Source organism: Oryzias melastigma, linkage group LG6, assembly GCF_002922805.2.
Source record: "Oryzias melastigma strain HK-1 linkage group LG6, ASM292280v2, whole genome shotgun sequence".
NCBI lineage: Eukaryota > Metazoa > Chordata > Actinopteri > Beloniformes > Adrianichthyidae > Oryzias > Oryzias melastigma.
In genome coordinates this window covers 938783-953257 of record NC_050517.1, presented here as the reverse complement: position 1 = coordinate 953257, position 14475 = coordinate 938783, and the positions used below count along the sequence as shown (strand labels likewise).

Below are 14475 nucleotides of genomic sequence, written 5' to 3'. Positions count from 1 at the left end.
GTCACATCTGCTGCAGCTCCTCTGGCCGCTCAATAACAGCCGCCGAAGGCAGCGCGCCATGCCCATCTCTCGCTCACACACCGGGACCGAGGATGGCGCTTCCAGACAAGTTCAACGTTCAATTTGTAGGATTCCTTATGCTGTGTTACCTGTTATAGGATCAACAACCAAACCTCTATCTGACGGAAGACGTCTAAGTATCAATTTGGTGCTCCTGTCTGACCGGAGAAGCACTAGAGTGGATAGCTGCGCCCTGGACCGGAGGATTGTTACCCTTCCAGTCTTATGTGGTATTCACCCAGCAGTTACACGAAATGTGTTTAACTATCCAGCAGATGGCAAAGACCCAGGCAGTCCGGCCACTTTAAGCTCTAGAGTGAAGGCCCCTGGGGTCAGACCAGATCTGCTTCCAGACTCAGGACATCTCAGTCATTGTCACCGTCCCGAGTCCCTCCACCTCTTTGCCATCAGTCTCCCCGGTGTCCCGTCATCCTCGCTGTGCCTTGGCTGGAGAGTTTCCACCCTATATTGGTCAGAGCAGTGACTCATGTTCACCTTCTTCTTGAAAGCTGTTTCCAAGTGACTGCTCTGGACTTCAGAGACCGCACTAATTTAACTTTGACAAATCAGAAGCTGTGATTAATGTGTTTTTTTGCTACCCAAAGTATAATTTAAGCCAGGTTTAGGCAGTCTGGGTGCAGCAGTTTTTGAACAGGTGTTTTTTGTTGGTCCAAGTGTGAAAAACACAGTGGAATGAGCCTTGCTACTCTCCCGAATCAGAAGCTGTGAATCGTAAGCTAACTCCAGCATCATTTGTTAAAACTAGACAATATTCTTTGACAATATCATCATGAACTATGTAAACTATGAAAAATGTACAACAAACAATTTCGTCATGCTTCTGCACTTCTTCTGAAACCAAAATGTGCTTGTCAGTCTCTCAGGAGAAGACTGGTGGAATAACCGAAGCGGCGAGTTGAGACGAGGGTCCTCCCAGCCTCATGCAGAAGATCAGGCTCAATCCCAGTTAAGGTGACATCCCCATGACCCCTGAATACACCTCGGTGACCACTGATGAAAACTTCAACCCCCTGCCCTTACTTTTGATTGCTTTATGAACTAAAGTCCACACGAATCCCCAGCACCTCCTGCAGGAAGGAGAAAAACAGAATAATTATTTAAAAAAAATTATTGAAAATAAATTCTAAATCAAAATAGCCTTTATCTTTTAGTTGTTTACTAATCTAAAAATATTCCAAAATTTAACTTCATAATAAAAAGTCATTTTTTTTAACTGTCTACTATTTAAATTAATTTAATTTAATTTCTTCAGTAACATGTGTTAGTGACGTTTTTCCGCCAATAACCAGCAGAGGGCGCACACGCAGGGACTGAAACGGTTTAGGTGTATCGTCGCTTTCTGTAACCCGTCAGATTCAGTATCCTGTGGGAGGTTTCCTGCTTCGCCACATCCTCCCTTTTCCTATATTTTTTCCATGTTTTTTTTTCCAGCCTAACGTTTGCTGTCGTTCACCTTAATCTGTTGCCTTTTTCATTCATCGATTTTTTCCCCTTAAAATTTGCGTTCCTCAAAACTTCTGAGCATGCGTGAAGTTGACATTTTTTCTGTCCCTTTAACGATGAAATGGTTCGGGAAAATAAAAACGGAGCTCTGAGGTCACTTCCTGCAGACCCGGGTCACGGAGCGGAACCGGAATGCTCGTGGAATTTAACGGTGCAGCAGAGGCGCGCGTCCTGTTTCCGGGAGCATCCAGTGTGCGGGTCCGAGTCCTGTGACGACCCCGCTTCTTCTGCGGTAAGTCCTGACCCGCACACGGTCTGGACGCGTGGGGAGGTCTGCGGTACCGAGCTGTTTTCAGAGGTGGGCTCTACAGCCGCGCGTGACCGCGGCTCCGTGCGGGAGCCCGCTGGTGTTGTCTCGCTTCCGCGCGGAGGTGAACTTTGAGACCCTCGAAGAAACGTCTACCAGCTCGTGCACGCGCACTGGCCACATATATTAGGGGTCAAACGAGCAAGGATGGTGTTAGTGTGTGACCCCGTAACCTCTGCTCTGTGAGGGCTGGACGGGTCGGTTCGGTCCTGGTTCCGAGGCGCTGCCGGCAGATCCTCTCCACGTCAGCGCGTGAGAGTTTACTTTGTGGGCAGGTGTGTCCCTGCAGGTAACTCCTGACAGGTGGGGCCTTCACTGCTGCTTCAGCAGAGTCAGGAACATCTGCGGTGTGGAACCAGCAGGTTCTGGTGGAACCTGTTGGGTTCTGCTTGGTCCTTCCTGTGGCTGAAATCCTTGCTGCAGCATGAGGATGTGGACCAAAACTCATCTGGAATCCCTGACCGTCATGTTCGAAGTCATCTGAAATGCTTTGATGATCCAGATCAGTTCTGTTCGTTGTCCAGACGTTCCCTTCAGAGGTTCTGGTTCATCTGAAGTTCTGTCCCTTCGACAGCTGAAGGTTTGGAGAACCCCAAAAGATCATGGAAGGACAAGGGATTCCAACACAACACCATGACATTGTCTCAGTGAAGCTTTTTTTTTTTTTTACTTTTCCCCTGTTTGATCCATCAGAACCGCTGGAAGAAGAACCTGAACAGAACAGCCTCGGCTGCATTGAGTTCTTCTTTCCCTGTTTCCAGAAACAGAAAGGATCCAGCGTCGATCAGAGAACCGGTGGCAATACCTCCAACATCAGCGCCGGGTTCTGACCCCTGCAGTCGTACAAACCTTGAACTGTTGATGCTCGGGGTTCCCTAAGCTTCAGCATGAGTCTGTCACTTCTGAGCACACGCCTATGACCCACGAGAAGATCAGAACCCAGACTGATCATCCGAGTTCAGCCTCTGATCACTGACGAGATCTGTAGCCACACCTCTTGTGATAAAATGAAAGGGGCAGCAGGGAAGGACATCAGTTACTGCTGTGGGTGAAGGTGTTCTAATCTGTTTACTCTTGCATGAACCAGCTCAGTGACCTCGTAGTGTCTGCTCTGCGATTGGAACATTGTGAGATCAAATCCCGGACTACTCGACTAATTTAATAATCGATTAGTCTTCAAATTATATTATATGAAGTCAGAGTGTAGTAAAGTTGAAAATTATAATAGCATTCTGATAGCTTATAGGACTATTTATACATTAAGGTTTTTTTAGGCTAATTTGGAGTTTAGCTAATATTTCAGCTACATGCTAGCTATTTTTGCCAGTTAAGTATGTTTTCAGATTTTTAGGCTATTTTGGAGTTCGGCTAATATTTCAGCTGCATGCTAGCTGTTTTGGCTAACTTAGGCTTTTTTCAGTTTTTCAGAATAATTTGGAATTTAACAAAAATTTTACCTGCCCATCAGCTTCAGTGTTTTTAGCCATCAACTTCAGCGTTTTCAGCTATCAGCTTCAGCGTTTTTAGCTATCAACTTCAGCGTTTTCAACTATCAGCTTCAGTGTTTTTAGTTATCAACTTCAGTGTTTTCAACCATCAGCTTCAGGGTTTTTAGTTATCAACTTCAGCGTTTTCAACTATCAACTTTAGCGGTTTCAACTATCAACTTTGTTTTTTGCTATCAACTTCATCGTTTTCAGCTATCAGCTTCAGCGTTTTTAGCTATCAACTTCAGGGTTTTTAGCTATCAGCTTCAGCGTTTTTAGCTATCAACTTCAGCGTTTTCAGCTTCAGCGTTTTTAGCTATCAACTTCAGCGTTTTCAACTATCAGCTTCAGGGTTTTTAGCTATCAACTTCAGCGTTTTCAACTATCAACTTCAGCGTTTTCAGCTATCTACTTCAGCATTTTCAACTATCAGCTTCAGGGTTTTTAGCTATCAACTTCAGCGTTTTCAACTATCAACTTCAGGGTTTTTAGCTATCAACTTCAGCATTTTCAACTATCAACTTCAGCATTTTCAACTATCAGCTTCAGGGTTTTTAGCTTTCAACTTCAGCGTTTTCAACCATCAACTTCAGCGTTTTCAACCATCAACTTCAGCGTTTTCAACCATCAACTTCAGCGTTTTCAGCTATCAGCTTCAGCGTTTTTAGCTATCAACTTCAGCGTTTTCAACTATCAGCTTCAGGGTTTTTAGCTATCAACTTCAGCGTTTTCAACTATCAACTTCAGCATTTTCAACTATCAACTTTGTTTTTTGCTATCAACTTCAGCGTTTTTAGCTATCAGCTTCAGCGTTTTTAGCTATCAACTTCAGCATTTTCAACTATCAGCTTCAGCGTTTTTAGCTATCAATTTCAGCGTTTTCAACTATCAGCTTCAGGGTTTTTAGCTATCATCTTCAGCGTTTTCAACTATCAACTTCAGCGTTTTCAGCTATCAGCTTCAGCGTTTTTAGCCATCAAAATTCAGCATTTTCAACTATCAGCTTCAGGGTTTTTAGCTATCAACTTCATCGTTTTCAATTATCAACTTCATCGTTTTCAATTATCAACTTCAGCGTTTTCAATTATCAACTTCAGCATTTTCGACTATCAACTTTGTTTTTTGCTATCAACTTCAGCGTTTTTAGCTATCAGCTTCAGCGTTTTTAGCTATCAACTTCAGCGTTTTTAGCTATCAACTTCAGCGTTTTCAGCTATCAGCTTCAGCGTTTTTAGCCATCAAAATTCAGCATTTTCAACTATCAGCTTCAGGGTTTTTAGCTATCAACTTCATCGTTTTCAATTATCAACTTCAGCGTTTTCAACATAGCTGATCAAAGCAGGACGTTAAAGACAGTTAACAGGAGTAGTGTTCTCCTCTGTGGCACCCTCTTCCTTTTCCATGCAAGCACTCATGAAAACCGCTCTTCCTGTCGCCCTAAGGCTGAAATGTGGTGGAGATTTGTTGAGAATCTTAACTTTATCCACTCACAAGTTTACAAAAATTGGTGCAAAAGCATCTGTAAACAAACGTGTTTACAAAAATATCAGCAATCCATTTTATAAATGTCCCCAATATTGATCATGAGGGACCCTCTAAACGTCACCTTAAGTGACGTGGTGGAGCCTGAAGAGCCTCCGTGTTCTCTGGGAGCTCCGCTCAGCACCAGCAGAAACTGTGGACGGGTCTGGAACCGCAGCCTTTAACTCCAAATGAGTTTTGGTTCAGCAATAAAGCAGAATCTGTGTATTAAAACATGTACCTGAACTGTTTTTGTGAGGAAATTTGAAGCGTCCTGACATTTGGAAACCATATTTTCTAAATTAAAGGAGCATCAAATGCAAATACACGAGTGAGCTTTGCGAACAAGGATCCTGAAGAGTGATCATCTAACAACAAAAAAAAACAACTAAAAAAAGCTTTAGACTTTGTGTCACGAGTGAGGATCACAGCTGTGGGATTCAGTTCACCCTGGAGAAACGCCAGAATCAACTCTTCCTTTTGGAGATTCAGGTCAAGAATTTTCTTTTTGCTGGAGTTCTAAGACTTGCACAGTGCATGCATGAGAGGGCGCCTTTTCCTCAACAAAAAATGTACTTTTTTCATGTTTGAATCAGTGAGACCAAAACTTTAGTTAGCATTCACACAATAGCGATTCTACCACTCCTTTACGCACGTTTTTCGGCAAAAACCTAATCACACTTTCAGCGATTTCAGCAAATCTTGGTATCAAAATGTTCAGCTTGTTCAGGACATTACTGCTTGTATTTTTGGTATTCGTGAACTTTAAGGTTTTTGAAGTATCTGGCAAAATATGCCCCATAGCAAATTAATGAGAGTCTTCAAATTTCATAATTTAAAGCAGATTAGCAACAAACCTGTCCTTTTCTAATTTTCTAGTTCTTTATGCTAATTTGGAGTTTAGCTAATATTTTAGCAACATGCTAACGTTTTTAGCTGAATTAGTTTACTTTTTAGACTATTTTGGAATCTAGATAGTTTTTAAGCAATGAGCTAGCTTTTTGGCTAATTTGACATCTGCTAAAGTTGTTTGGGCTAATTTGGAGTTTAGCTCATATTTACGCAACACACTAAATTTTTGCAAAATTGGCATCTGTTAGGGATTTTTAAGCAATTTTACTTCAAATTTTCAAGAAATTTAGGTCAACTTCAGTCTTCTTTCTTGGTTCTTTAACAAAATTTCCAGTCTTTTTGCAAGTTTAACATTTTGCAAATAGCTTTTGCAATGTCAGTAAATCCCTGCAGCAATTAAAGTCAATTGCGACTTCATTTTTCAGCAAAAAGCTTCAGCATCTTCAGTGACTACTTTCAGCAGAAAGCATTCACACTAGCATTATTGCAGGTAATTGAACTTTTCTAGTATAATCTTGTTTTAATACCAGACACTAATGAAGGCCAGAGGCTGCACAGTTCATTAAAAGTTTAAAAAACTGTCATCTTCATTGTCTTCGTCTTTAGTTAGTTTCAAGCTAATGATGGTTAAGATGTGTGCTTTACATCCATTTCGCACATGACCCGATTACTCAAATAAAAATAATTAAAAAAAAATCATCTGTAATTATTCAACTATTAAAAGAATGGTTTGTTACAGCCCCACTGCACAGCAGAGGGTGTGTTGTGTGGTTCAGAGCTGCAGGTCATTAAAAGCTGCTGCCTGTGTTATAACTGAGCTTCTGCTTTTGTGTTGTTCAGGTTTTCAGAGGCGGATCGGATCAGCGGAGCCTCCTGGGCTTGTTTGTGCAGGGTGTGTGTCAGCGCCGCTCCTCGCCGTTTCCTCCTCTGCGTGGGTCTAAAGTGTGCGTTTGTGTGTCTGTGCTGTCCTCAGCCCACCATGTCACTGTGTTCCTCAAAGCTTCCAGTGATGTGTGTTCTCCTCCTCTGCCTGCTGCTGCTCCCCTTCACCGCCTCAGTCCCAGCGCCCCCTGTGGGAGCTCCACAGCTCAGCACTCCACTGAGCCTCTCCACGACCTGTGAGTGTCTGCTGGGATTTGAAACCTCTGGAAATGGAGGACGCACACATCTGCTCACACACAACTTTACTGATGCAATATTATGGTCTTGGTTGTCTAAAGGTTCTTTATCAGCAGAAGTGAACTTTGGCGTTAGAAGATAATCGTGCTGAAACTCCACGTGTCTGAAAACCAGCAGAAACTAACCTTCAATCCTGAGAGTCTAGCAGGGAGACAGCACTCTGATCAACAGGACAATCTCATCCTGGGTTTTGTGAACTTCCACTAGAACACATTCTCACTCATAACTCGTCATACAGTACAGGCCAAAAGTTTGGACACACCTTCTCATTAATGGGTTTCTTTATTTTCATGACTATTGACATTGTAGATTTTCTAATGGCTATTTGACCAAGAAAGGCAGTGATGCAGTGCTGATGATCTGAACCTCATTGAGATGCTTTGAGGTGAGCTGAAGCACAGAGTGAAGGCAAAGCAGCCAACAAGTGCTAAACACCTTTGATAACTCCTTCAAGATTGTTGGAAAACTATTTCAGGTGACTCAATCTTGAAGCTCATCAAGAGAACTTCAAGAATGTGCAAAGCAGTAACTGGAGCAAAGCTATTTTGAAGAATATTAAACAAGATTTCAGTTATTTCACCTTTTTTTGGTTGTGTACAACAACTCCAATGAAATAACTCCTTGTGTTCATTCATAGTTTTGATGCTTCAGTGAGAATCTACAATGTAAATAGACATGAATATTAAAGAAAAACTGCACTGAAAGAGAAGGTGTTTTAAGCTTTTGGCCTGTATTGTGTCTTCCACATATGCCACATATCGATGCTTTAGTGACCCCAACTCGTCGTTTTTCAACGTGTTTCCCATTCCCGTTAAATCGGGGGTCCCTGGGAAAAGGACCAGTACCAGTTTTAGTGACTTAAAGACAGTCGCTTCCGCTGTGTTTCTGTGTCTCTGTGGCTGAGCTTGAAGGCTGACTGTCTTGTATTAACCCGAGGGAGAAAAAATTAAATTAAGGGACCTTTTTCCCTTTCCGCCCCAAAGAAGCTGGATGAGTTCTGCATCCCCGCAGCTCCAGCGGGTTGAGGAAAAAGATAGAAGTTCAGGACAAAACGCTCGATTTGGATTAATATTCTACCTGCTGATCGAGTCATTAAAAATGTCACGTACCCAAAGCTGACTTCCTGATTGGCAGATGCCACCTGTCAAACTTCAGATATTGAAATTCTGGTCGAGCCGCCCAATTCCCACTGCACCGCTCAAATTAAGCGGCTGCCAGTCCTCCGGTGCTCAAATTGCGCTGCGGGACTTAAGATCATGTCAATTCGTGTCTGTACCATTGGCTTTCATTGAAACTGGCCGCATCTGCAGCGCAAATCACCTTCGGTGTGAATGCACCTTAGAAAAAAAGCAACATTATGTGTCTGTTGATATGTCTCACATTGCCAAACGGAACTCTCAAACATTTTCTTTTTATGTGGGAGGGGCATCTTCAGTTCAGATGAAACCTCCAGCGTCTTGCACCATAAATGATATCTTTAAGAATGAGTTGATGACTTTAGGTTTTTCTTGTTTCTCAGGTAAGAATGCTTCAATCTGTAAGAATGGATCGACGGATGGTTCGTCACAAACCGGTTCCGGTGGTTCTAATGGGAGTTCAACCCTAAACATCAACAGAACATCAGACAATCTGCCCCCCTCTTCATCCCATAAGTCTGCCAATGTCAGCTCCAAGTTCACATCTACAGCCCCGCCAAAACGAAACACTGAAGGACCTTTGCCACCCCCGGAGCCTAAACCTGCAACCTCCACAAAGAATGATCCTGTGCACCTTGGCACACCAACATCAACACCAGCCGTCAAGCTGACACCATCCACCAAACCACCGTCTTCAGCACAGGCATCTTCTGCACCACCGTCTTCAGCGCCACCGCCTAAAGCGCCACCGTCTACAGCGCTACCGTCTACAGCGCCACCGTCTTCAGCACCACCGTCTACAGCACCACCGTCTACAGCGCCACCGTCTTCAGCACCACGGCCTAAAGCACCACCGTCTTCAGCGCCACCGTCTTCAGCGCCACCGTCTTCAGCACCACAGCCTAAAGCGCCACCGTCTTCAGCACCACAGCCTAAAGCACCACCGTCTTCAGTACCACCGTTTTCAGCGCCACCGCCTAAAGCGCCACCGTCTACAGCGCTACCGTCTACAGCGCCACCGTCTAAAGCGCCACCGTCTACAGCGCCACCATCTACAGCGCCACCATCTACAGCGCCACCATCTAAAGCGCCAACGTCTTCTGCACCACAGTCTACCATACCACCACCAGCAACGCCCAGAGCAACCCCTGCTGCTACAGTAACCACTCCATTTCCGTTGCGCCAGTCCACCACTGCTGCTGAAAGCCACTTGAAGCCCGTTTCCTCTGTAGCAGGCATCTCGGTGGTAGAAGCAGCTCTGACCCGGCAGCTGGTGGATACAGCCTCCTTGCTGGCCGTTCTTCTGTTTGGCCTTCTGTTCTTCTTGGTCACGGTGGCGGTTTTTGTCACACAGGCGTACGAGAGCTACAGAAGGAAGGACTACACCCAGGTGGACTATCTGATCAACGGCATGTACACGGACTCTGGGGTGTGAGGGTAACTTGTTCCTTTACTTGGAGCTGTTTAGCGGTGTCTTCACTTACAGAGCTTCTTTCTTTCTGCCTCCATGGTCGTGGAGACTGTTGACTCTTAACCAATCCACCAGGAGATAACCAGCAATTATGTGCATGCATGCTGATTTTGGTATCAGCTCCCATGGTGGCCCCGCCCCATGGATGTTTGGAGCACAACACCTGACCTCTGCAACGCTTCTGAATCATTTTCCATTTAAAGAACGATTCTGCTCACCGGGATCATAAGGAGGCAGCTCTGGTGAAGCGAGTATTTAATGAGGAAGATTCTTCTTTGACAGCCGAGTTTAGACTGCATGTCCTGCAGGATGTTCACTGAAAGACGTTCACAGGAATCCCTGACTGCACTGTTTAGTGTGGTTGAAGAAAACCTCAGCAGTTCCTTTTGTTGTTGCTGCTCACAGGTTTACACCCAGAGTTCTGCTGGGAATGATCCCGAATCAGTTCCAGGTGTTGTGTGTGTGTGCGCCACAGTTTGTTGAGTTTCCTATGGATAAGCAGGCTGTGGTTTGGATTCGGTTCCTCCGAAGCGGTGCACACACAGACCGGGACGGTTCCTAGTCTTAACTCGTTCTGGACTGACATCTGAAACTGGACCAAAGGTCTCGCTGCAAAGTTCAGGTCTGTCTCTGTTGAATTTTGATGCAGACCAAACGGCGTGTTTGTCTTCCCACAGGTACCAGACTCGACTCCTTCATGTCCCCGCTGTGTTTGTCTCGGTCAGGAGCTACCTCTGTACCTATGACTCCTGGAAGAGTTGATGTGTCTCACATTGTTGAAATCCTAGATCCCAGTTATCCTGAGCGATTGTAGACTTATGTTCTTTTCAAAGCTGCTCTTCAAACTCCAGGTCAGATTTGTCGTTGTGGAGCCTCTAAACTAACAGTATTCAGTCTCCAGCTTCATGTCACTGCTCTCTGATTGTGATGTTTCATGTTAAGACCTTACCAAATATTCACTGAAGCACATTTTGAACCAACAAAGCCAAGGGAAATAAGAAGCCATTATGAGTTTGAGATTTTTTTTTTCCTTTTTCAAATCTAAAGAGTGTTTACGTTTTTGTAAATGATGGTTCTGGAGGTGAGCGGTGAAAAAAGTGCTGAAGAACCTGGTGCCATAAAGCAAATGAGCTTCCGGTGGATCTGAATGTTGAGTCTGTGGATCCTGAAGCCGGGCTGGTGTGCCGGATGTGGATTGTGGATGTGGATGTGGGGAAGCAGGACTGGCCTGCTGTGTGCCAAACTGATGCACTTTGATTTGTACTGCAGAAAATAATAAAGAACAAGAACGATCTTGGTATTGGAGAGACTCCGGTTCTTCTGCACAAACCTTTGAAAACAGAGAATATTCTTTTCCACTCAAACTGGATCGTTTGTACAATCCTGGGTCTGTTTGATCCAAGAGCCTGGCTTGGTTATCTGCTGTAGTCGCTCCATTTTTTGTTCAGACCTGAAAAGGTGAACTGAGCCAAAAGCAGATGTGACTGAAACGTTTTCACAAACTTTAAGAACTTCCACAATGAAGAACATTAGATCCTCATTTTTCAGCCCTTTGCAATGGCAAAGTTTTTGCTTTGAGGTAATTCTGCAAACATTTCTAAAATGACACAGCAGCCAAATGCAGATCCAGCATGAGGACATGAGTCTGTTTTTATTCATAGTCTGGGTTAAAGCTGGGCACACGAACAAAGAGCGATATCCTGAGAGCATTTAAGGCACAAATCTCTTTCTCACCAGCGTGGTCTCCACTTTTAGCTTTTTAGCAGTTGGAGTCTCAGCTCACACATTACAATGGAGGAAATAAGTATTTGATCCTTTGTTGATTTTGTAGGTTTTTCCCTCTTAAAGAGAAACTAACTGTCCATCATCCTAATGGTAGGTTCATTTGAACAGTGAGATAGAAAATCAAGAAATCCACTTTAAAGCAGGGGTCCCCAAACCTTTCCTTGTGAGGACCACATAACTGTCTTCTTCTCTAGCCCGCAGGCCGTAGTTTGAGGATTGCTGCTTTATTTGCTGTTCTTTGAAGGAAATAAATGTATGACCCCCTAGTAACCATTAAGACTTCACACAGACCAGTTAGACCAGAGGTGTACACATTTGTGTCAAAGGCAAAATCTGGTGATGTGAAAATGTGTCTGGGCCAACCATTAGCCCTGTATTCTTTGATCCCTTAAAGTAACATTAATTGCAAATTAGGTATTTAATGACTTTATAACCAATTTTTATTTCTTCACCTCAAACAAATAGATTTAATACATTTTACTAAAATTACTGTAAATGTCTGATTTGTTGTTTGGAAATGGAATTAAGATAAAAGTCTGGGGAAAAAAAAATTTTGTCAACATTAAATATGGGTTCATATAAAATGGTATATAATTTTCACTATTAAATATCAACTTTTACATTTAGATCTTGAAGGAAAATCAATAAAACAAATAGTTATCTTTAAGTAACAATGGATACGGGCTGTCTGCAGGTGAAGCATGGTCAAACATGGTCAAACCTGTCTGCAGGTGGCCTCCACGAAATATCAAGGTACCTCTGGGGTCTCACAAGCCAGCCATTCCTGACGACATCCCTGACTTCTGGTGTCCACCACTGGATTCGGAGGTTGCCACCTCTACAGGCACCAGAGACCTTGCGACTGCAGCTCCGGAAAGCAGCAAAAACAATGAAGGCGGAGAACATGGCCTCCCTCAGTACCTGTTTGAAGTTCTCCTGGATGTGGGAGTTTAAGACCTCCCTGACGGAGGGCTCAGCCAGACACTTCCAGCAGACTCTCACAGTATGAGTAGGTCTACCAAGTCTTTCCTGCCTCTTTCTCCCGCCAGCAAATCCAACTCACCACCAGGTAGAGATCAGTTGACCGCGTCCCCTCTCCAAGACACATGGCTGAAGGTCGCCCAAAACGACTACAAAGTTGAGGGTGTCCTGATGCCAAATGTATTAACGGACACCTTTGTGTTCAAACATGGCATTTGTTATAGAGAAACTATGATGTGCACAGAAGTCCAACAAGACAGCGCTCAGGCTCAGCTCAAGGAGGCCAATCACGCCAATTACTCCGCAGTGTCTCACAGGCCTGCAGACCTCTGACTTTTACTCTGAAGTCGAAGGAGAAAATATGGAACTTCTTGTAACTTTAGATCTTCATTCACATTGTCATCTGAAGCTGTAACATTTGTTTCTTATTTTCGAAGATATCTTTGAACAATATGACAGGGTTTGCATTTGTAGTTTAATGGTAGAATTATAAATAGCAATAAGAATTAAACAATACACACAAAAATGACTTAAAACAACTTTGGGGACAAAAACTAGAACAGCAGTTTACTGATGTTTTAAAAAATGTTTTGATTGGTTGACCAATCAAAACAAAATGACCAAATTAACCTTTGTCTTTAGGTTGTTTCACTGTTCCACAAAGAATCCTCCAACTATCTTCTGAACTGCAGCTGAGGGAGTTGTGATGGATAACAGGCCCTGCTGGGGTTCTGAGCCAGACTTTCCTGTTTCCAAAGCAGCTGCTTTGATCGACTGAGATGCATTTGAAGAACTTCACATGCATTCAAATGTGAAATACATAAGATACTGAATCAACTAGTTCCAGAAATTTGCTAATCCTAAATTCACAAAAAAGTCAGACATGTCAACAGAAGTGTCCAAATGTATTTGTACAAATTATTTTATGGAAAAACTTTTACTGTTGTTCGATGTCTCTTCTTCCATTGTCCAGTAGGGGGTGATGTTAGAGAGTCAATGTTTTAATACTGAAAAGTGAAGTTTATAGAAGCTGTTGGAACATGTCAAACATTTGTGCTGTCGGAGGATTCTGATGATCAGAGCGTTCCTCAGGCTGCTGTTCTTCAGTGTCTACTCTATTGAAGGGAAATGTTCTTTGTTATTTTGGCCTATATTAATAAAATTGAATTGAATTACTCTGAGGTGTGATCCCAGATAGACCATATTGACACAGAATCAGATCATGATAGTCCACTGCAGCTACACCAGCGTGAGAAGACCCTTGGAGGTAATGGAAACAGCTCTTCTCATTCTGCTAGGGCTCCCACTCTTAGTCGATTAATCTACGACTAATCAACTATTAAAATAGTCGACGACTGATTTAATTGTCAATTAGTCATTTTTTTTATATTAAATGGAGTCAGAGTGTAGTAAAGTTTAAAGTTATAATGGCATTAGTCTAGCTTTTTGGACTATTTTAGCATTTATTAAAGTTTTTTTTAGGCTATTTTGGAGTTTAGGTGATATTAGCTGAAATATTTATTTCAGCTACATGCTAGCAATTTTGGCGAATTTAGGCTTTTTTCTGTTTTAGACTATTTTGGAGTTTAGTTAATATTTCAGCGACATGCTAGCTGTTTTGGTAAACTTAGGCTTTTTTTCAATTTTTTAGGCTAATTTGGCATTTAGCTAATCTACTTCAACTTCAGGGTTTTTAGCTATCAGCACTAGCATCTTCAGTGGTGATATTCAGCTTACAGAATTCATACTAGCATTGTCACAGGTAATGCTATTTATCTAGTTCTTAGTTTAAAGCTAATGATGGTTAAGATGTGTGCTTTACATTCAGTTTGACTATGCCTATTAGTTGACTAATTGGAAAAATAATCGGTGATTAGTCGACTATTAAAATAATCGTTTGTGGCAGCACTAATGTGTACCCCCACCCCCATGAATCACCAAGAAGAGCTCATAATCCCTCTCTAATCATGTTTTGATCTGTTGTGAGAGTGTTTCCAGTGGTCTTTTAACTATGATTATTCTAAAATCAAAAACCCTCTGTTGTTTTCTAGAAATCTGACCCGCTTGTGGCCGGCTGAGTGCAGCATGTTTGTAACAACTTCAAGCTTTTTCAAACTCCATTTTTTGTCTGATTGCTGAAAGCAATCAGAGTATGTTGTTGTAATTCTTTAT

At 42.8% G+C, this 14475-nt stretch overlaps 1 protein-coding gene across 3 annotated transcripts; it reads left to right on the top strand.

Moving 5' to 3' along the window:
- Positions 1 to 1630: 1630 nt before the first annotated feature.
- Positions 1631 to 10837, top strand: wu:fa25f02 (putative protein TPRXL). Of its 3 annotated transcripts, none has more exons than XM_024282555.2 (4): positions 1682 to 1816; positions 6592 to 6643; positions 6725 to 6869; positions 8450 to 10837. In XM_024282555.2, the coding sequence occupies exons 3-4, from the start codon at positions 6731 to 6733 to the stop codon at positions 9499 to 9501; spliced, it is 1191 nt and encodes a 396-aa protein (XP_024138323.1). In that variant the 5' UTR covers positions 1682 to 1816; positions 6592 to 6643; positions 6725 to 6730; the 3' UTR covers positions 9502 to 10837. The 3 variants fall into 3 exon arrangements, with proteins under 3 accessions (XP_024138322.1, XP_024138323.1, XP_024138326.1); XM_024282558.2 differs by having other exon boundaries at positions 1762 to 1882; XM_024282554.2 differs by lacking the exon at positions 6592 to 6643 and having other exon boundaries at positions 1631 to 1816.
- Positions 10838 to 14475: the final 3638 nt, after the last annotated feature.